Consider the following 23,276-nt stretch of genomic DNA (forward strand, 5'->3'; position numbering starts at 1 on the left):
AGGAGAGAGAGAGGGGTAAGTAGAGAGAGGGAGAGAGACCGGAGAGATAAGTTTGGTTGAAAGCCCAGTGAAGGCTGTGAGCTGGAGGTCATTAGGAGTAAAAATATAATGTGTCTTAGCTCAGCCAGGCTACGGGAATGAAACACACACACACACACACACCTGTCTCAGTGGGTCAAGTGAATTCCACAGAGAAATATGACACACACACACACCTGTCTCAGTGGGTCAAGTGAATTCCACAGAGAAATATGACACACACACACACACCTGTCTCAGTGGGTCAAGTGAATTCCACAGAGAAATATGACACACACACACACCTGTCTCAGTGGGTCAAGTGAATTCCACAGAGAAATATGACACACACACACACCTGTCTCAGTGGGTCAAGTGAATTCCACAGAGAAATATGACACACACATACAGCGCATTCGGAATGTATTCACACTCCTTCCCTTTATCTACATTTTGTTACGTTACAGCCTTATTCTAAAATGGATTAAATAATAAAACATCCTCATCAATCTACACACAATACCCCATAATGACATCACAATACCCCATAATGACATCACAATACCCCATAATGACATCACAATACCCCATAATGACATCACAATACCCCATAATGACATCACAATACCCCATAATGACATCACAATACCCCATAATAACATCACAATACCCCATAATGACATCACAATACCCCATAATGACATCACAATACCCCATAATGACAAAGCAAAAAGAGGTTTTAGCTCAGGTGCCTCCTGTTTCCATTGATCATTCTTGAGATGTTTCAACAACTTGATTGGAGTCCATCTGTGATAAATTCTATTGATTGGACATGATTTGGAAAGGTACACACCTGACAACACAGCTCTTAGCTCCCTCAGTAGATGCCTACTGGATAACTTATTTGTATTGCTTTTAATCTTTTTAAATGAATTTATCTTATTAACACTTTGTTCTAGCTAGCTAGCTATTTGTGTAGGTAGCTATCAAGTAAACACAATGAGGTAGAGCTCTGAGACAGGATTGTGTCGAGGCACAGATCTGGGGAAGGGTACCAAAAAATGTCTGGAGCATTGAAGGTCCCCAAGAACACAGTGGACTCCATCATTCTTAAATTGAAGAAGTTTGGAACCAAAAAGACTCTTCCTAGAGCTGGCCGCCCGGCCAAACTGACCAATCAGGGGAGAAGGGCCTTGGTCAGGCAGGTGAACAAGAACCTGATGGTCACTCTGTCAAAACTCTAGAGTTCCTCTGTGGAGATGGGAGAACCTTCCAGAAGGACAACCACCTTCCAGAAGGACAACCACCTTCCAGAAGGACAACCACCTTCCAGAAGGACAACCACCTTCCAGAAGGACAACCACCTTCAGAAGGACAACCACCTTCCAGAAGGACAACCACCTTCAGAAGGCTCTGTCCTCTGGCACTGGGGCACCTGTTGGATAAGCAGAATGATGGCGCACCGTCCTAAACACACACACACACACAATCACTCACACACACTGGTCCCTGCATCCCGCCTTCATCCGTCACACTCTAACGAGTGTCACCGTTTCTGCAGAGTTCAGCTCTCTTCTCCTTAGAGCATCCCATAATGTCCGTTACCATAGTGATCCGTTGAACCCATTAGCCAAATGCTTCACTCTCCTCCTCCTGCTGATTCTATACCTGCCCTATCCTCTATTCCATCCCTCTCTCTCCACCTCTTTTAATCATCACTCTGTTCTTCACTCATTCTCCCCATCTCTTTGTCTGTATCCTCTCTCTCTCCCTCCCTCTGTCTCAGTCTCTCATCTCTCACCGGCCGGGATGTGGTGTTTCACACCAGTGGGATCCAGAGCTCAACTCGGAATTCTGGGAATATTGCTGCCAGCAGATTGGATGATGCTTCCCACAGCTGCTGTTACTAAGAAAAGCCTGAAACCCCCCACCGCTTAGACCTGACCAGGTAGCCATTGGTGTGTAGAGGGAGAAAGAGAGAGGCAGCATTAGTATTAGCTATTATATGGGCTCTGCAAGTCACATTAAGTAGGTGTGTGTGTGTTTCAGGGAGGATGTCTGCAGCGGTGGTCCCATAATCCTCAGGGCTGAGGTCATGTGACGAGTTATGCCCATCCCCATCATCCATATTCAGCCAGTCAGTAACCAGGGGCAACCAGCCAGGAAGAGAAGGAAGGCACCTGTACTATACACCTATACACCTGTACAATGTCAGACTGGGATCATTTCATTTAGCACGGTTAAGCAGGGCTTGCACTTCATTGGTTAATGTGTTGTTGTGTTTCAGGACACTTCATTGGTTAATGTGTTGTGTTTCAGGACACTTCATTGGTTAATGTGTTGTTGTGTTTCAGGACACTTCATTGGTTAATGTGTTGTGTTTCAGGACACTTCATTGGTTAATGTGTTGTTGTGTTTCAGGACACTTCATTGGTTAATGTGTTGTGTTTCAGGACACTTCATTGGTTAATGTGTTGTTGTGTTTCAGGACACTTCATTGGTTAATATGTTGTTGTGTTTCAGGACACTTCATTGGTTAATGTGTTGTGTTTCAAGCCACTTCATTGGTTAATGTTGTTGTTGTGTTTCAAGCCACGTCATTGGTTAATGTTGTTGTTTCAAGCCACTTCATTGGTTAATGTTGTTGTTGTGTTTCAAGCCACGTCATTGGTTAATGTTGTTGTTGTGATTCAAGCCACTTCATTGGTTAATGTTGTTGTGTTTCAAGCCACTTCATTGGTTAATGTTGTTGTTGTGTTTCAAGCCACTTCATTGGTTAATGTTGTTGTTGTGTTTCAAGCCACTTCATTGGTTAATGTTGTTGTGTTTCAGGCCAAAGGCAGGTTAGTGTGGAGAATGACTGTGTGTGATCCTCCCCACTCTTATATAGACAGGTGTGTACCTTTCCAAATGATGTCCAATCAATTGAATTTACTACAGGTGGACTCCAATCAAGTTGTAGAAACATCTCAAGTATGATTAATGGAAACAGGATGCACCTGAATGAAATGTCGAGTCTCATAGCAAAGGATCTGATTACTAAATAAGGTATTTCAGTTTGTTTTTTCTAAATTTCTAAAAACCTGTTTTCGCTTTGTCATTATGGGGTATTGTGTGTAGACTAATGAGGGGGAAAAACGATTTAATCCATTTTAGAGTAAGGCTGTAACGAAACAGAATGTCTATAATCCATTTTAGAATGAGGCTGTAACGTAACAGAATGTCTATAATCCATTTTAGAGTAAGGCTGTAACGAAACAGAATGTCTATAATCCATTTTAGAGTAAGGCTGTAACGAAACAGAATGTCTATAATCCATTTTAGAGTGAGGCTGTAACGTAAAGGTGTCAAAAGTCAAGGAGTCTGAATACTTTCCGAAGGCACCGTAAGGAGAATAAGTATTATATATTTTCACAGCATTTAATATATATATTTTTGTACTGGAAGATTCACCATAAAAACATTCTCTCTCTCAGGTGGTTAAATATTCCTCCCCAGTAGTTCTCTACGGTACCATGTGTATTCATGCATGTTTTATTTTGTGGATATAACAGTGTATGCAGCATCAACCGTATAAATGTAGGAGTGTCTGTCTGTCTGTCTGTGGTCCTCAGGGCGAGGACCTGCCTTCCCAGTTTGGTCACATGACTGTGAGCTGCCAGTCATTGGCAGAAGCTCTGCCTCTATACCCTCCCTTAACTCTGTGTGGGAGGGGCTAAGTCTTCACCGTACCTCCTCACAACCCCCCAGCTACTGCCAACCCCCTCCAACCCAGGTAGGAACAACACAACACCATCATAATAGGATGATAAAATGGAATGATAGAACAGAATCATAGAATGACAGAATCATGGAATGACAGAACAGAATCATGGAATGACAGAACAGAATCATGGAATGACAGAACAGAATCATGGAATGACAGAACAGAATCATGGAATGACAGAACAGAATCATGGAATGACAGAACAGAATCATGGAATGACAGAACAGAATCATGGAATGACAGAACAGAATCATGGAATGATAGAACAGAATTATGGAATGATAGAATAGAATCATAGAATGATGAACAGAATAATAGAATGATAGAACAGAATCATGGAATGATGAACAGAATGATAGAATAGAATCATAGAATGATGAACAGAATAATAGAATGATAGAATAGAATCATGGCATGATAGAACAGAATAATGGAATCATAGAATAGAATTATAGAATAGAATCATAGAATGATAGAACAGAATAATAGAATGATATAATAGAATAATGGAATGATCGAACAGAATCATGGAATGATGAACAGAATGATAGAACAGAATGATAGAATGAACAGAATCATAGAATGATAGAACAGAATCATTGAATGATAGAACAGAATCATTGAATGATAGAACAGAATCATTGAATGATAGAACAGAATCATTGAATGATAGAACAGAATCATTGAATGATAGAACAGAATCATAGAATGATAGAACAGAATCATAGAATGATAGAACAGAATCATAGAATGATAGAACAGAATCATAGAATGATAGAACAGAATCATAGAATGATAGAACAGGATAATAGAATGATAGAATATATATATGTGTTGACATGATGTTGAACTCTGTACTGTATTACTACTCAGCACTCCAAAGACCTGCCACACCTACCCAGGCCACACAGCCTACCCAGGCCACACAGCCTACCCAGGCCACACAGCCTACCCAGGCCACACAGGTACACTGCTGTGGTCACATGCGTGCGTTTATGTGTAGCAGTAGGGAGGGGGCCGTTACACTGTAAGAGATGTTGTCTGAAGTCTCACAGTGAACCGGTCTCTTTCCCTGCTGCTTCTACTCTTCAGAAAGAGGGGAAAAAGAGAGCTCCTGAATTGCTGCTAGTCCTCTACTTGTCAGCTATTACAACGAATGATACAGCTTTGAGTTAACGTTTAACAAACAAGCAATTGATTTATCTGTTGGGTGTTTATATCTGTGTATGTGTTTGGTGTGTGTGTTGTCTTTGGTGTGTGTGTGTGTGCGTACTCTCCTGGAGTTGCAGCTACTTCCGAGCCAAGCCCAAAGCATGCTGGGATGGCGAAGCGTGATTCATCACTCCAGAGAATGCATTTCCACTGCACCAGAGTCCAATGGTGGCAAGCTTTACACCACTCCAGCCAAGGTTGGCATTGCGCATGGTGATCTTAGACTTGTGTGCAGCTGCTCGGCCATTGAAACCCATTTTATGAAGCTCCTAACAAACAGTTATTGTGCGGATGAGGCTTCCAGAGGCAGTTTGGAACTCGGCAGTGAGTGTTGCAACAAAGGACAGACAATTTTTACAGCCTACGCACTTCAGCACTTGGCGGTGCCGTACTGTGAGCTTGTGTGGCCTACCACTTCGCTGTTGAGCCGTTGTTGCTCCTAGACGTTTCCACTTCACAATAGCAGCACTTACAGTTGACCGGGCAGCTCTAGCAGGGTAGAAATTTAACAAACTGACTTGCTAACACACTGACTCGGTACCGGTACCCCTTGCATATAGCGTCGTTATTGTTATTTTTTACTTTTTATATTTTACTTTAGTTTATTTGGTAAATATTTTCTTAACTCTTCTTGAACTGCAATGTTGGTTAAGGGCTTGTAAGTAAGCATTTCACGGTAAGGTCTACCCTTGTTGAATCCTATGACGGTGCCATGCTGAAAGTCACTGATCTCTTCAGAAAGGGCCATTCCACTGCCAATGTTTGTCTATGGAGATGGCATGGCTGTGTGCAACAGGTGTGACTGAAATAGCCAAATCCACTCATTTGAAGGGATGTCCACATACCTTTGGCCATGTAGTGTACAGTGCATTCAGAATGTAATCAGACCCCTGGACTTTCTCCACATTTTGTTACGTTACAGCCTTATTCTCAAATGGATTCAATAAAACATCCTCAATCTACACACAATACCCCATAATGACATCACAATACCCCATAATGACATCACAATACCCCATAATGACATCACAATACCCCATAATGACAAAGCGAAAACCGGTTTAGATTGTTTTTGCAAATTTACAAATTCTTGAAAACAGAAATATCTTATTTACATAAGTATTCCGACCTTTTGCTATGAGACTCGACATTGAGTTCAGGTCCATCCTGTTTCCATTGATCATCCTTGAGATGTTTCTACAACTTCATTGGAGTCCACCTGTGGTAAATTAAATTGATTGGACAGGATTTGGAAAGCCACACACCTGTCTATAATGTCCCACAGTTGACAGTGGATGTCAGAGCAAAAACCAAGCCATGAGGTTGAAGGAACTGTCCGTAGAGCTCCGAGATGGGATTGTGTCGAGGCACAGATCTGGGGAAGGGTACCAACAAATGTCTTAATTAATAAAGGTCTCCAAGAACACAGGGGCCTCCATCATTCTGAAATGGAAGAAGTTTGGAACCACCAAGAGCAATCGGGGAGAAGGGCCTTGGACAGAGGTGACCAAGAACCCGATGGTTACTCTAACAGAGCTCCAGAGTTCCTCTGTGGAGATGGGAGAACCTTCCAGAAAGACAGTCATATCTGCAGCACTCCACCAATAATGCCTTTATGGCAGAGTGGCCAGATGGAAGCCACTCCTCAGTAAGCTTGAGTCCAAAAGGACTCAGACCATGAGAAACAAGATTCTTTGATCGGATGAAACCAAGATTGAACTCTTTGCCAAGTGTCACATCTGCAGGAAACATGGCACCATCCCTACGGTGAAGCATGGTGGTGGCAGCGTCATGCTGTGTGGATGTTTTTCAGATGCAGGGACTGGAAGACTAGTCAGGATCGAGGCAAAGATGAACGGAGGAAAGTATAGAAAGATCTTTGATGAAAACCTGCTCCAGAGCACTCAGGACCTCAGACTGGGGTGAAGGTTCACCTTCCATCAGGACAACAACCCTAAACACCCAGCCTAGACAACGCAGGAGTGGCATCGGGACACGTCTCTGAATGTCCTTGAGTGGCCCAGCCAGAGCCCGGACTTGAACCTGATCAAACATCTCTGGAGAGACTTGAAAATATCTGTGCAGCGACGCTCCCCATCCAACGTGACAGAGTTAGAGAGGATCTGCAGAGAAGGGGATAAACTCCCCAAATACAGGTGAGCCAAGCTGGTAGCGTCATACCCAAGAAGACTCCAGGCCGTACCCGCTGCCAAGCTTGTAGCATCATACCCCAAAAGACTAGAGGCTGTAATCACTGCCAAGATGGTAGCGTCATACCCAAGAAGAATGGAGGCTGTAATCGCTGCCAAAGGTGCTTCAACAAAGTACTGAGAAAATGGTCTGAATACTTATGTAAATGTGATCTTTCAGTGTTTAATTTTTATGAATGTGCAAAAATTTATTACAAAAAAAATATTTTTACTTTGTCGTTATGGGGTATTGTGTATAGATTGATGAGGGGGGGGGGGGGACGATTTTAACCATTTTAGAATAAGGCTGTAACGTAAAAAGGAATAAAGTCAAGGGGTCTGAATACTTCCTGAAGGCATTGTATATCAGAGGTGCTGTGCAGCATCATTTATATACTCCAGTTGAGTTTTGTATGGATATGAAATTACTATAGAATATGTATTGATGTGTTTGAGTAGATTAAATTGATGTGGCTGATTTGACAGGTCACCTTTCTTAATGTTGTGGTGTCGTCTTGCTCTCTCATGCATGTGACACACACACACACACACACACACTTCTCAGTTTCCATGATCTTTAATAAAAGGCACATGTACAGCCATAGTGAGATGAGTCAGTGAGTCTATTGGCATAGAGACGAAAAAGCATTAAAACACAGAAATACAAGACCTAGATAGGCCCGGAGGAGTCAGATCTATAGAAATACTCAACCTAAATAGGCCAGGAGGAGAGACAGAGCCATCACAGTAGATTCTACTTTTTAGTAACATCGTCATCTCAGCATCATTCAAGTAACTCTAACACTCTAAACACGTCACCATAGTAACGCACCCCCCCCCCCCCCCCTCACACACACACACAAATGACCAGTTCCCAAAGTGAAAGGTCCCATCCAGGATTCTCCCCATTTAAAACCAGAGTCATGAGCTAGGTCTAGACAATCAGATCATGAGTTAACCGGCGACAGTAGACACCAGCATAGTGGATGTTTTGGCGGTGGGACTTCAGTTTGAGCCATCAAAAAAAAAAATCGCTGAGCAGCTGTTCTTGTGATCATCGTCAGGAAACCACACCTGCCGCACTCGCTGCAGAAGTTCACAACGAGAACGTATAGGCTATATGGAAATATTTATGCTCAAATTTTTAAAAAATCATTCAACTAAATGAGGATTTCATTCATCCCTAAATCAAAGTGTAGACTACATCTCACATTCCAGTGGTGAACTTGTAAACAAGGCTGCATGGGATTCCTGGTCATGTGACGCCGTGCAGCCAATGGGAATGTCCGGCTTTACTTGTGAATTTGACCGCCAAAACAACCACTCTGCAGATGTTGGCTAAAGCGGATCTGATGGAATCGAGCCCTTAGTCCTGTGAAACAGGGTTGACCCGGTGGACCGTTCAGGTTCTCTTTTCCATCTTCCGGAGGGGAACCCCCCCTACTACAGGGGAACCTCCCGAAGATAATGCCCTAGGCTTTAGCTTAGAGGACTAACACGGTCTTGTGGCACGCAGACAAACCGGATTCAAACCCAGTCTGTCACACTTGCTGGGGTTCCATTCAGGTCCGTTTCAGGGTTCTGGGTTCTCCGGTTCTAGCACGGCCCAACCAGAGCAGAAGGAGGAGTCCACACAAACATACATACACAGATGTTGGTTTCTGAGCCTAAGAGGTCTGTTGATTGTGTGTGTGTGTGTGTGTGTGTTGTGTTGTGTGTTGTGTGTTGTGTGTGTGTGTGTGTGTGTGTGGCCATGCAAGTATCTGTTTATAGGGATGTGATCACTAGGGCCCTAAATGTATCTGTCTCAACACAAACGCACGCGAGCAACACCGTGCACACACACGCGAGCAACACCGTGCACACACACGCGAGCAACACCGTGCACACACACGCGAGCAACACCGTGCACACACATGCGAGCAACACCGTGCACACACACGCGAGCAACACCGTGCACACACACGCGAGCAACACCGTGCACACACACGCGAGCGCAAAAAAGGCTATGTTCAAAGGAATTTAAATATTCAGGGTTAAAAATTAATTTAAAAAAAAAAGGAGGTATAAGTTAACTTTTGAGGAGCAGGTCAGAGTGTATGTATACAAGTAACCCAAACTTCCATTCTATAGGACAGACTAGCTGAGTGGTCAACAGAGTTCACATTCACATCTTTGGAACACATACGCACACACATTTACTCAGAGTATCATACCACACACACACACACACTCTCGTATGGTTCATCCTGCTTTGGTGGGTATGAGCTACCTTTGGCTCTGGGGTCAAAGGGTGAAAGGTCAGACCGACTCAACTCCACGGGTACACCATCCTGTCTCCATAGCGACAACCCCTTCTCCCCTAACACCCCCATAGTAACAACTTCCTCAGTCCATACAGATGAATTCCCCTAGCAACACCATCCGGTCTCCAAAGCAACACTAAAAGCAGCACCTGAAATGGTGGGGTTCCCTAACTCTCTCAATATGTGGTCTAGTGGGCTGTGTGTGTGTGTGTGTGTGTGTGTGTGTGTGTGTGTGTGTGTAAAGAGGTATCAGTGGTGTCTCACTTTAAACTCAAACTTCTCTCTCTCATGTCCTCTACACGTCTCTCTCGGTCCTCTCCCTCCTCCTCCTCCTCGTCTGTCTATTTCTGGATCTGGAAGATGAAGAGTCGAAGGTTGATGTTCTTGGCGGCCAGTAGTTTGTTACACTCCACAGAGTCGGTGATGGGCAGGGGAACGTAGTCTGTCTCGTTGGTGTCGTTGCTGAACGCGTGATGGTGGATCACAGGCTTGATCCTCACGTCGTCATACGGACCTTTCAACAGCAGGAAGGAACACTCTATAGCCGAGTTCACCTAGAAGGAAGAGGGTGAACGTTAGAGAGAGAGCAAGAGCGAGTCGAGAGCGAGCGTGTGTGTGTGTACCTTGCTCTTGAGGATGAGTTGGAAGGAGAGGGTGCGTTTGCAGGAGAGGTTAGGGTTGCGTTCAGAGTCGTTGACCCTGGCCTTCAGTACCCAGGTCTGGTTCAACACGGTGAAACGAGGACTCTCATAGTACAGACGGGTGATGAAGTCATCTGTCCGGTACGGCCTGAACTGGACCTCTGGACAGGGCAGAGAGAGGGGGAAAGACTCATGTTTTCTGTGTGTGTGACTGGTCCTTTCAGACAGATTTAAATTATTGTCCTGGAAGTCAGATACTCAAATCAAATCAAATTTTATTTGTCACATACACATGGTTAGCAGATGTTAATGCGAGTGTAGCGAAATGCTTGTGCTTCTAGTTCCGACAATGCAGTAATAACCAACGAGTAATCTAACCTAACAATTCCACAACTACTACCTTATACACACACACACAAGTGTAAGGGGATAAAGAATATGTACATAAAGATATATGAATGAGTGATGGTACAGAACAGCATAGGCAAGACACAGTAGATGGTATCGAGTACAGTATATACATATGAGATGAGTAATGTAGGGTATGTAAACAAAGTGGCATAGTTTAAAGTGGCTAGTGATACATGTATTACATAAAGATGCAGTAGATGATATAGAGTGCAGTATATACATATACATATGAGATGGGTAATGTAGGGGATGTAAACATTATATTAAGTGGCATTGTTTAAAGTGGCTAGTGATACATTTTTTACATCAATTTCCATTATTAAAGTGGCTGGAGTTGAGTCAGTGTGTTGGCAGCAGCCACTCATTGTTAGTGGTGGCTGTTTAACAGTCTGATGGCCTTGAGATAGAAGCTGTTTTTCAGTCTCTCGGTCCCTGCTTTGATGCACCTGTACTGATCTCACCTTCTGGATGATAGCGGGGTCAACAGGCAGTGGCTCGGATGGTTGTTGTCCTTTATGATCTTTATGGCCTTCCTGTGACATCGGGTGGTGTAGGTGTCCTGCAGGGCAGGTAGTTTGCCCCCGGTGATGCGTTGTGCAGACCTCACTACCCTCTGGAGAGCCTTACGGTTGTGCGCGGAGCAGTTGCCGTACCAGGTGGTGATACAGCCCGACAGGATGCTCTCGATTGTGCATCTGTAGAAGTTCGTGAGTGATTTTGGTGACAAGCCGAATTTCTTCAGCCTCCTTGAGGTTGAAGAGGCGCTTCTGCGCCTTCTTCACAACGCTGTCTGTGTGGGTGGACCAATTCAGTTTGTCTGTGATGTGTATGCCGAGGAACTTAAAACTTTCTACCCTCTCCACTACTGTCCCGTCGATGTGGATAGGGGGGTGCTCCCTCTGCTGTTTCCTGAAGTCCACAATCATCTCCTTTGTTTTTGTTGACGTTGAGGTTATTTTCCTGACACCACACTCCGAGGGCCCTCACCTCCTCCCTGTAGGTCGTCTCGTCGTTGTTGGTAATCAAGCCTACCACTGTATTGTCGTCTGCAAACTTGATGATTGAGTTGGAGGCGTGCATGGCCACGCAGTCATGGGTGAACAGGGAGTACAGGAGAGGGCTGAGAACACACCCTTGTGGGGCCCCAGTGTTGAGGATCAGTGGGGTGGAGATGTTAGCTACCCTCACCACCTGGGGGCGGCCCGTCAGGAAGTCCAGGACCCAGTTGCACAGGGCGGGGACGATATCCAAGGTCTCGAGCTTGATGACGAGTTTGGAGGGTACTATGGTGTTAAATGCTGAGCTGTAGTTGATGAACAGCATTCTCACATAGGTATTCCTCTTGTCCAGATGGGTTAGGGCAGTGTGCAGTGTGGTTGCGTCGTCTGTGGACCTATTGGGGCGGTAAGCAAATTGGAGTGGGTCTAGGGTGTCAGGTAGGGTGGAGGTGATATGGTCCTTGACTAGTCTCTCAAAGCACTTCATGATGACGGAAGTGAGTGCTACGGGGCGGTAGTCATTTAGCTCAGTTACCTTAGCTTTCTTGGGAACAGGAACAATGGTGGCTCTCTTGAAGCATGTGGGAACAGCAGACTGGAAAAAGGATTGATTGAATATGTCCGTAAACACACCAGCCAGCTGGTCTGCGCATGCTCTGAGGGCGCGGCTGGGGATGCCGTCTGGGCCTGCAGCCTTGCGAGGGTTAACACGTTTAAATGTTTTACTCACATCGGCTGCAGTGAAGGAGAGTCCGCAGGTTTGGTAGCGGGCTGTGTCAGTGGCACTGTATTGTCCTCAAAGCGAGCAAAAAAGTTATTTAGTCTGTCTGGAAGCAAGACATCCTAGTCCGCGACGGGGCTGGTTTTCTTTTTGTAATCCGTGATTGACTGTAGACCCTGACACATACCTCTTGAGTCTGAGCCGTTGAATTGAGATTCTACTTTGTCTCTATACTGACGCTTAGCCCTGTTTGATTGCCTTGCGGAGGGAATAGCTACACTGTTTGTATTCGGTCATGTTTCCGGTCACCTTGCCCTGGTTAAAAGCAGTGGTTCGCGCTTTCAGTTTCGGCGGATGCTGCCATCCATCCACGGTTTCTAGTTTGGGAATGTTTTAATCGTTGCTGTGGGTATAACATCGTCAATGCACTTTCTAATAAACTCGCTCACCGAATCAGCGTATTCGTCAATGTTGTTGTTGGACGCAATGCGGAACATATCCCAATCCACGTGTGTGTATGTGTGTATGACAGTGTGTACTGTGGATTAGGGCTGTTTACAGTGACCGCATTACCGCCACACCGGCGGTCACGAGTCATGAAGGCAGTCAAATGTCACGTGGCCGTTTAGTCACGGTAACTAGGCTTCTCCATACTCTGATGCTGCTGATGGTCATCAGTAGCCTACCAAACTTGCTAACTGCCTGGTTCTCAGCACTCCCTCTTATCACTCTGACGTCAATGCAAATGTAATGGAAAATCTAATCAAACACTTCATGAGAGCCCATGAGCTCATGTTGCGCAACATTTCTATAGGCTATGCTATTGTGAGAAAACAGAGTGATGGCCTCTTAAAAAGAGGAGGATCCCATCAGCTTTCTATAGGCTAGGCCTACTATATTTATTTCTCAACTTTCCTAATGTTAAGCACATTGCTTCTCTTTACAACAGGAGTAATAGCCTACCTGACCGGCATGAAAATGAACCACGGGAAAAGGGTTCTTCATTCGCTATTTAAGTGCATAGATGACATGTATTTTTTCCCCCTGCCCGTTTTGAGACAGGTGCATGATAATGGTCCATTATAAATCAAAACAAATGTCACACGTATGTATTATTTAGTATATGTAAAGACAATATTAAATCAAGAATAGTGTGATGGGTGACAATATTAGCCTATCACTTCTGAATTATATATTATCACTTGTGAACAATGCCCAGCGTAAGAAACTGCCTTTTTTTTGCACATTTTTCAAATCATAGTGACACACTTCATGTAGTCTAGCCCATAAAGCCTATACGTTATGATAAGGTTTGTATCTCAACTAAAGTGGCCAAATAACTTCTTAAAATGAAGCACATTAATCCACTTTACAAGGGGTTTAGAGCCTCACTGGCATACATAAGCAACACGTGAGTTTCTCAGGGAGAAATGGCACAACGCAGCACTCCGGGCCGAGGGCACAACGCAGCACTCCGGGCCGAGGGCACAACGCAGCACTCCGGGCCGAGGGCACAACGCAGCACTCCGGGCCGAGGGCACAACGCAGCACTCCGGGCCGAGGGCACAACGCAGCACTCCGGGCCGAGGGCACAACGGGACTGGCCGCAAAAGGCCTGGGTTTTTATTTAGGGTGCATTACGGCCAAAGGGGATGCCGCCGTGAAATTCGAGGCATTATCAAGTGCTTGTCAAATTGTGAATGAGAGACTGATGAAGTGTGTACAGTCTGTGCAAAAAAACAAAACAAAGCTCCTGCCTTTCAAGCAACTTTTTTCATGAGTCACGTCATGCAGTCTTACAATGTATTAATAATCTAAACATATAGCCCAACGTTTATAGAACAAAGTCACATTAATAACTCTATATTAAGCAGATAGGAGGACCTATTTCTGTGTTAACCGCTCAACACAGAATAGTGTGCAATTCCTCAAATCGTAAGGAGAAAATATTTATATTTTATTCAGCTCTTTTTTCATATTGAATTCTCCATAATATAAAAATAATGCCACGGAATTCTAAGCAAATCTTGTCTGTTAAATGATCTAGTGTCACCCACAGCCATATGACATAGCCAGATCAGGGCCTAACATAAGGACAACTCAGAGTATTCTGTTCTTCTGAAATAGACTACATTTTCTTCATATCATGTTTCTTTAGACCTGTCTAAAATAAATAATGGATTTATTGTGAAGGTGTAGGCTGTTTTACTTGGATTCATTAGACTTTTAAAAAATGTAGATGTTCCAAAGGTCTGCATCGGTTTGTGGAAGCTAGGAGATGCTAAATGTGTTTATGTAAATTAACGGTCAATTACCGGGAGACCGACAGTTATTTGCTTGACAATCACCAGCTGATGAAATTCCGTGACCACGACAGACCTGTGGAAGTCAGGTTCTGCGTGTATCACAGCCTCCTCACTTTTTATAGCCACCGTTTACAGGCCTCCTGAGCCATACATGTTCCTTACTGAGCTCCCTGAACCTTGTAGTCAGGGCAGATAATATTCAAGTTTGTTTAGTGACACAGACCCAATCCAACAAGGTTTTCGAAGCCATCATTGACTCGATGGGTTGTGTCTAACATGTCCGCCAGACCAACGCATTGCCAGAGTCATACCCTGGATCTAGTTTAGCCCGGTGGATATAAACATTCTGGATCTAAATGTTTTTCCTCATAATCCTGGAAGATTAGAAAATACCTGAGCCCAGATCAAGGCTCTGCATCGGTCCTCGTGCTTCTAGACTCCTCTTGACACCGGCGATCACCACATTCCTTTGGAAAGATTGGAAACCCTAAAATTGGTCTGCACAGACAAGCTCTTACTTGGTTTAGAGTTTAACTGTCAGAAAGATATAATTTTGTCTCTGTGGATGGTTTATCCTCTGACAAATCAAATGTAAGTTCCGTTTTAGGTCCACTATTGTTTTCACTATATATTCTACATCCTGGTGATGTCATTCAGAAAGACAATATCAACTTTCACGGCTATGCGGATGCAACACAGCTGTATATTTCGATGAAACATGGTGAAGCCCCAAAATTGCCCTCCCTGGAAGCCTGAGTTTCAGACATAAGGAAGTGGATGGCGGAAAATGTTTAACTTTTATACTCTGACAAAAACAGATGCTAGTTCCCGGTCCCAAGAAAGAAAGAACTGCTGTTGGATCTGACAATTAATCTTGATGGATGGACAGCCGTCTCAAATAAAACTGAAGGACCTCAGTGTTACTCTGGACCGTGATCTCTCTTTGGACGAACATATCAAGAATATTTCAAGGATAGCTCCCCCCATCTTCGTAAAATTGCAAAAACACTCAACTTTTTGTAAAATAAAATTATGCAGAAAAGCAAATCCATGCTTTTGTCACTTCTAGATTGGACTACTGCGATGCTCTACTTTTAGGCTCCCCGGATAAAGCATTAAATAAACTTCCGTTAGTGCTAAACACAGCTGCTAGAATCTCTACACAGCTGCTAGAATCTCTACACTACACAGCTGCTAGAATCTCTACTCTACACAGCTGCTAGAATCTCTACACTACACAGCTGCTAGAATCTCTACACAGCGGCTAGAATCTCTACACTCTACACAGCTGCTAGAATCTCTACACTCTACACAGCTGCTAGAATCTCTACACTCTACACAGCTGCTAGAATCTCTACTCTACACAGCTGCTAGAATCTCTACACAACACAGCTGCTAGAATCTCTACACAACACAGCTGCTAGAATCTCTACACAACACAGCTGCTAGAATCTCTACACAACACAGCTGCTAGAATCTCTACACAACACAGCTGCTAGAATCTCTACACAACACAGCTGCTAGAATCTCTACACAACACAGCTGCTAGAATCTCTACACAGCTGCTAGAATCTCTACACAGCTGCTAGAATCTCTACACAGCTGCTAGAATCTCTACACAGCTGCTAGAATCTCTACACAGCTGCTAGAATCTCTACACAGCTGCTAGAATCTCTACACAGCTGCTAGAATCTCTACACAGCTGCTAGAATCTCTACACTGGCTTCCTGTTAAGGCTAGGTCTGATTTCACGGTAAACAACAATAAAACATATTTATAATTTACAAAATGTAAATGTTTTACTGCTAACCTACAAAGCATTACACGGGCTTGCTCCTACCCATCTCTCCGATTTGGTCCTGCCGTACATACCCACACGTACGCTACGGTCACAAGATGCAGGCCTCCTTGTTGTCCCTAGAATTTCTAAGCAAACAGCTGGAGGCAGGGCTTTCTCCTACAGAGCTCCATTTTTATAGTATGGTCTGAATACCCATGTGAGAGACGCAGACTCTGTCTCAACCTTTAAGTCTTTATTGAAGACTCATCTCTTCAGTGGGTCACATGATTGAGTGTAGTCTGGCCCAGGGGTGCGAAGGTGAACGGCAAGGCAATGGAGCGACGAACCGCCCTTGCGGTCTCTGACTGGCCGGCTCCCTTCACTCCACTGGGATTCTCTGCCTCTAAACCCTATTACAGGGGCTCAGTCACTGGCTTACTAGTGCTCTCGCATGCCGTACCCATAAAAAGGGGTGCGTCACATCATGCAAGGCTTTTCTCGCTATACTCAACATGTGTGTTGAGTCACTGACATGATCTTCCTGTCCGGTTGGACTCATGCGGTGGAGATCTTCATGGGAGATCTTCATGGGCTATACTCAGCCTCGTCTCCGGGTGGTAAGATGGTGGTCTGTTGGAATCCCTCTAGTCGTGTGGTGGCTGTGCTTTGGCAAAGTGGGTGGGGTTATATCCTGTCTGGTTGGCCCTGTCTGAGGTTATCGTCAGACCACCCGTCCGTCCATCCATCCATCTCAGCCTCCAGTGTCTATGCTGTAATAGTGTATGTGCCAGGGGGTCAGTCTGTCCTGTCTGGTGAAATTCTGCTGTCCTGTGGGAACTTAAGTATGCTCACTCTCAGTCTCCCATCTCTCTCGCTCTCTTTAGGAGGACCTGAGCCCTAGGACCATGCCTCAGGACGTCCTGGCCTGACGCCTCATGGTTGTCCCCAGCCCACCTGGTCATGCTGTTGCACCAGTTTCAACTGTTTTGCCTGCAGCTGACCTGTTCACCAGACGTGTTACCTTTTCTAGGACCTGCTCCCTCTCTCTCTACTGTACCTGCTGATCTCGACCCCCTCTCTCTCTACTGTACCTGCTGTTCACGACCCCCTCTCTCTCTCTACTGTACCTGCTGTTCTCGACCCCCTCTCTCTCTCTACTGTACCTGCTGTTCTCGACCCCCCCCCCCCCCCTCTCTCTACTGTACCTGCTGTTCTCGACCCCCTCTCTCTCTACAGTACCTGCTGTTCGACCCCCTCTCTCTCTACAGTACCTGCTGTTCGACCCCCTCTCTCTCTCTCTACAGTACCTGCTGTCTTGACCTCTGATTTCTCAGCTATGAAAAGCCAACTGATATTTACTCCACAGGTGCCCACCTGTTGCACCCTCTACAACCACTGTGATTATTATTTGACCCTGCTGGTCATCTATGAACGTTTGAACATCTTGGAGAACAGTCTGGCCTTAATGGCCATGTACTGTTATCATCTCCACCCAGGACAGCCATAAGAGGACTGGTCACCCCTCAGTCTGGCCTTAATGGCCATGTACTGTTATCATCTCCACCCAGGACAGCCATAAGAGGACTGGTCACCCCTCAGTCTGGCCTTAATGGCCATGTACTGTTATCATCTCCACCCAGGACAGCCATAAGAGGACTGGCCACTCCTCAGTCTGGCCTTAATGGCCATGTACTGTTATCATCTCCACCCAGGACAGCCATAAGAGGACTGGTCACCCCTCAGTCTGGCCTTAATGGCCATGTACTGTTATCATCTCCACCCGGCACACCCAGAAGAGGACTGGCCACCCTCAGAGTCTGGTTCCTCTCTACCCAGGACAGCCATAAGAGGACTGGCCACTCCTCAGAGTCTGGTTCCTCTCTACGTTTCATCCTAGGTTCCTGCCTTTCTAGGGAGTTTTTCCTAGCCACTGTGCTTCTACATGTACATTGCTTGCTGTTTGGGGTTTTAGGCTGGGTTTCTGTACAGCACTTTGTGACATCTGCTGATGTAAAAAGGGCTTTATAAATACATGTAATTTGATTTGACAGTGTGGAAGTAAGGTACTGTGTGTGTGACAGTGTGTACCTAGCCTACCTGTGAAGCCTATCTTCTCGTAACAGAGCAGGGAGAATATAGAGTTGTAAAGGGTTAGTTCTCTGCTGTGGCTCTGGTCCATCTCCCCCAGGATGCCCATCAGCTCTGTGCCAGTCTTGGTGGGATGGCAGCACTCCTCCTCGTGGGCCGGTAGCTCGTGGAACGGTCCCTTCCATGGGCAGCCAATCCGCTTATACTTACACTGCGTCACCCTGGCAACACATCAGGAAGTGGGAGTTTAGGGCCAATCATGGGAGTGCATCGCTTAAAGCCATCACCCTACAGATCTGCAAACACGGAGGGGTTAGGGCCAAGGGGCAGGGCCAAGGGGGAGGGGTTAGGGCCAAGGGGGAGGGGTAAGAATGATTTGGGACCGGCTGTATAATTTCTGCTGGTTCTGTCATTGACCCTATTGCAGGTGTTGTCTGGTAGGGTGTGTTATTGCTGAGCGATTAACTAAAATATTGGTTATTTTTCGTTTTTTTAATTACCCCTTTTTCGTGGTATCCAATAGCTACTATCTTGTCTCATCGCTACAACTCCCGTACGGGCTCGGGAGAGACGAAGGTTGAAAGTCATGCGTCCTCCGATACACAACCCAACCAAGCCGCACTGCTTCTTAACACAGCGCGCATCCAACCCGGTAGCCAGCCGCACCAATGTGTCGGAGGAAACACCGTGCACCTGGCAACCTTGGTTAGCGCGCACTGCGCCCGGCCCGCCACAGGAGTCGCTGGTGCGCGATGAGACAAGGATATCCCTACCGGCCAAACCCTCCCTAACCCGGACGACGCTAGGCCAATTGTGCGTCGCCCCACGGACCTCCCGGTCGCGGCCGGTTACAACAGAGCCTGGGCGCAAACACAGAGTCTGGTGGCACAGCTGGCGCTGCAGTACAGCGCCCTTAACCACTGCGCCACCCGGGAGGCCCTATTTTTTGTTTTTTTTAACAAGTAATTGAATTATTTAAATTTTGTTCATTTTTTTCCTGTGAGCTCAATGCACACATTGCACAGTTTCTCTAGAGATAAATCAGATCCAGCCTGAACTGTGAGATGTAGCAGGAAGTTGTAGTTTCCAATATTATACATAGTTTAACAAAGAAAACGTGGTAACTAACTACAATGCCCATAATCCATTGAGCACCTATTTGTCCGGTGTGTGTGTTTCTTTTACACCGGCTACGGAATAGACAGTAGACTGTGCAATCGAGAGCAGCTGTTGCTTCACCAGGTATCTTTACCTGAAAAAACATGATCTAAGTGATAGTAGGTATTCAGCAGTCATAAAAGTATGCCTTATTTACTTTGAAGAACTACTAAAATATTGATATTGTCAGACAGCAGCTCGTAATATGAATAAATTATCGCTAATAAGCAGTAATGGGCAGTCACTACCATCATGGGACTCTTATTAATTGTTATATTCTGTGTTGTTACAGAATTCAACCCACATAATTCATTTAATGTAAAAAAAAAAATTATAGAACCAAAACGACCTTAAAACACTAATCGCTCAGCACTAGTGTTAGTGTTAGTGTGTGTGTGTGTGTGTGTACCAATGAGGTGTGTACCTGTCTTGACACTCCTCTTTCTGGTGCCTCTCTAGGCTGGAGCGAGGGAACTGTTTGAGACAGAAGGGACAGTCTGTGGGCAGCTCACTCACAGCCTTCTCTACAGCCAGGTTCCTACAACACAGAGACTTGGTGATCTCACACCTGGGGGGGGGGGGGGGGGGGAGAGAAAGATGGGGCACACTCAATCAACCAATTATATACTGAACAAAAAAATAAAAAATATATCTAAAAACACACCATGCAACAATTTATAAAGATTTTACATATATCAATTACTCAATTCAAGTGCATCTGTAAACTGTGTGTGCGTGTACAGACCTGCAGTTAGGACACGTGGCCTGCTCCTCTTTCAGACGAGAGTCAGCCAGCAGGTGGATGAAACAACCAGCACACATCAGGTGACCGTTGGTGCACTGTAGAGCAGAGAGGAAAGGGTTAATGTAGGTGTCTTTGGTGTGTCCATACTGTTGACATGAGTCTTTAGAAATCAGTGTTAATATGCTCATTTGCTTTGGGGTGGGGAGAGCATCTCGTGGTTATTTGAGGGCATGCTACTCAGTATCACAACACAGTAAACTGGGTAAGAGAGGAGAGCAGTTCACTCTGTAAGGTGACATCTTGGGGCTTTCCTATTTCCTAGGGGGGTTAGCCTGGGATAATCAATGTGCAGAACAAACATCTGCAGGTGTTCATGTCTTGTTGGCAAACCTGAATAGAAATGGCTCAGGTGCCATTTTGAAAAGATAATCTCTTCTGCGGCGCTGAGCACTGTCTACCGGTATTATTTATAGGTCATCATTTCTCTGTACAGCGCTGAGCACTGGCTAACCCTTCTGAACACGGTATCTACTGAGCTAGCGGCTAGCCTGCGTCCCTGGGCCCAACATCCTCTCTTCACCCATCTAGCTAACGTTACAGCCCACGACAGGTGCTGATCAGTAGGCTTACAGATTTTCCTCAACCCCTACTTCATGCCTGACATTCCTAACCTGTGAAGCTAAAAATACATGTTATTTGGGTCTATTTAATACGAAGTTAGTTAGCTCGCTGGCTAATATTGACAGGTGGGACAGAGTTGGTAGGCCAGGACAGGTGTTTGACAGCATTTACCTGATAAACGGAGGCTTTGGGCAGATCTAAACACACCGTGCAGCACAGCACTGAATACAGCCTCTCTTCCAGCTTTCCCGACTCTCCCTCCGGCAATCTCATCCGCTTCTTGGGCGGCGGCTCGTCCGGGTCCGAATCGGGCCCGAGTCCCTCTCCTCTTCGGAAGCCCACCTCCTCTTGCATTGACGGCCCACCGACCACTGTGTCCAGAGCTGCCCCCACCGCACCAACCCCCAGGCCGCCTGAGGAGCCTGGAGCCGCCGCGACGCCCACCTCACCACGCTCTTCCATCGAGGACATGGTGGTGGTGTTTGTCAGGCGTAATCTAGCGACCTGTTAGCTAGCTGGCAGATTTAGCGACCCCAGGCTCGGCAAGAGAAAGCCAGGACAGCTGGAATGGACGTTAGCTAGTGAGTTAGCTAGTTAGCTAGTTAGTAAGCAATGTTGCGCAATACGCGTTGAATTTAACAAACGGACGTTTTAGTAATTTTCCAAAATATATATTTTTTTTTGATGGTCGTTTTCGTATAGAACTGTAGCGCTGTTGACTGGCAGTTTTAACGAATATATTCAGCTAGCTACATGCTATAGCTAACAAGCTCACAAAAACAGTCCGGTCCTCGCCCTCGTCTAGCTAGAACAAAACAACCCGTCAGAGATGTTTTTGTGTTGTCAAGTCGCAGTTATTTGCCGTGACAGCGCATGAGCGGCCGTTCATAACGGCCCGGTTCGGCTGGTCGGTAAACGGGTTTTTTTCTCTCCCCCCTGTTGCCAGCTCGCTATCCACTGGACCTCCGGGACGTGTCAGTTTTGGAGAAAAAAATCTGAGAGATGTTCAGACAGGTCGCTAGGATTTGCCTAGTTGAACTACACAGACATCTTTGTTTTTCTCCTGTCCGGACCCTCCCCTCCTCCTCCTCTCCCCGACTTCACTACACCCTAGCTCGGCTGCACCTTCCAATCCTAACCGGTGTTACTCAGCTATGGTCACAACAACAGCAAATCCCGAGTTTCGTTGCTTGATAAACTGTCAATATTTTTGCCAGCTGCTGTTATGGCCTCCCTTGACAGTCCTTGAGCTGCGTCGCAGCTTGGCTAACAGTGGAATGGTTTTTTTTTGTTATTTTTTTGTAGCAGATGACTTGGGGGGGTATTTAAACAGTGGGTGCGCATGCGCGGTTGCGGTCTGCAGGGTGCGTGTGGGGGACCGGGTAGAATTTTGGACTTGAAAGGTGACCAGAACCCGATATGCGACAAAATGGAGCACCTCACCTGAAGGGCATCACCTGCCTAGACACGGCTAGACATAATCTGACACATCATGCTACCTGAAACCCTGGTTGCCCCTGCACCATTGATAGCCAACTAAATGTAGCAACAATAGGCCTATATATATCCATCATTTGTCAAATGATGTAATAGACTAACACATTGGGTGATAGCAGCAGAACCCAGGTGTTGTGATCTTGTTGATAATTATTATTACACTTTTTGGTCACACAAAACATTGCAACAACTGTTTATCTTGTGTCTGACACAGAAGATAAACAGTCAAAAGGTGGTGTTAGAAGGGGGTAATGAGGAGGCCTGGTGTCAGCTATCTGATTGGACAGGGTGGGGTCGCAGCCTGGGATTGGCCAAAGGGACAAGCCTTATATGGCTAAATGACATGACCAGAGACCAACATCTCCTACACACACACACACACACACACACACACACACACACACACACACACAGCTGTCACTACCTTAACGTACGTCACTGGGGCCAAGCTCCCTGCCACCCAGGACCTCTATACCAGGCGGCGTCAGAGGAAGGCCTAAAAATTGTTAAAGACTCCAGCCACCCAAGTCAGACGTTTCTCTCTGCCACCACACAGCAACCGATGAACCAAGTCTGGAATCAACAAGACAGTGAACAGCTTCTACCCCCAAGCCAGAAGACTGCTAAATAGTTAGTTATAAGTGCATATCTACCTCAATTACCTCGTACCCCTGCATATTGACTCAGTACTCGTACCCCCGCATATCGACTCAGTACTCGACTCTGGCTCGATGCCCACACTCTCACGGCACTTTCGGGGGGCTGCCCTATAGCGCACCGGGCTATGGGCACGCACTGGCGACACCGTGCGCTTAACCG

General features: G+C 45.7%; 1 protein-coding gene across 2 annotated transcripts; it reads right to left on the reverse strand.

The window, feature by feature from the left end:
• Positions 1-7,743: 7,743 nt before the first annotated feature.
• On the reverse strand, positions 7,744-22,257 carry LOC109879609 (cysteine and histidine-rich protein 1). Of its 2 annotated transcripts, none has more exons than XM_020471780.2 (6): positions 21,132-22,257; positions 20,340-20,434; positions 20,019-20,162; positions 18,446-18,657; positions 10,115-10,293; positions 7,744-10,045 (listed from the first exon to the last, which is right to left on the reverse strand). In XM_020471780.2, the coding sequence occupies exons 1-6, from the start codon at positions 21,429-21,431 to the stop codon at positions 9,833-9,835; spliced, it is 1,143 nt and encodes a 380-aa protein (XP_020327369.1). In that variant the 5' UTR covers positions 21,432-22,257; the 3' UTR covers positions 7,744-9,832. The 2 variants fall into 2 exon arrangements, with proteins under 2 accessions (XP_020327369.1, XP_020327368.1); XM_020471779.2 differs by having other exon boundaries at positions 18,437-18,657.
• Between the last annotated feature and the right edge of the window lie 1,019 nt (positions 22,258-23,276).

Source organism: Oncorhynchus kisutch, linkage group LG14 (assembly GCF_002021735.2).
Source record: "Oncorhynchus kisutch isolate 150728-3 linkage group LG14, Okis_V2, whole genome shotgun sequence".
NCBI lineage: Eukaryota > Metazoa > Chordata > Actinopteri > Salmoniformes > Salmonidae > Oncorhynchus > Oncorhynchus kisutch.

Coding starts and splice junctions, on each gene's coding strand:
- LOC109879609 (XM_020471779.2), bottom strand. CDS start 21,431: ATGTCCTCGATGGAAGAGCGTGGTGAGGTGGGCGTCGCGGCGGCTCCA. Junction 18,658..20,018: donor AAAGAGGAGTGTCAAGACAG/GTACACACCTCA, acceptor ATGTGTTGCCAG/GGTGACGCAGTGTAAGTATA. Junction 10,294..18,436: donor AGGCTTCACAGGTAGGCTAG/GTACACACTGTC, acceptor TGCCCTGTCCAG/AGGTCCAGTTCAGGCCGTAC.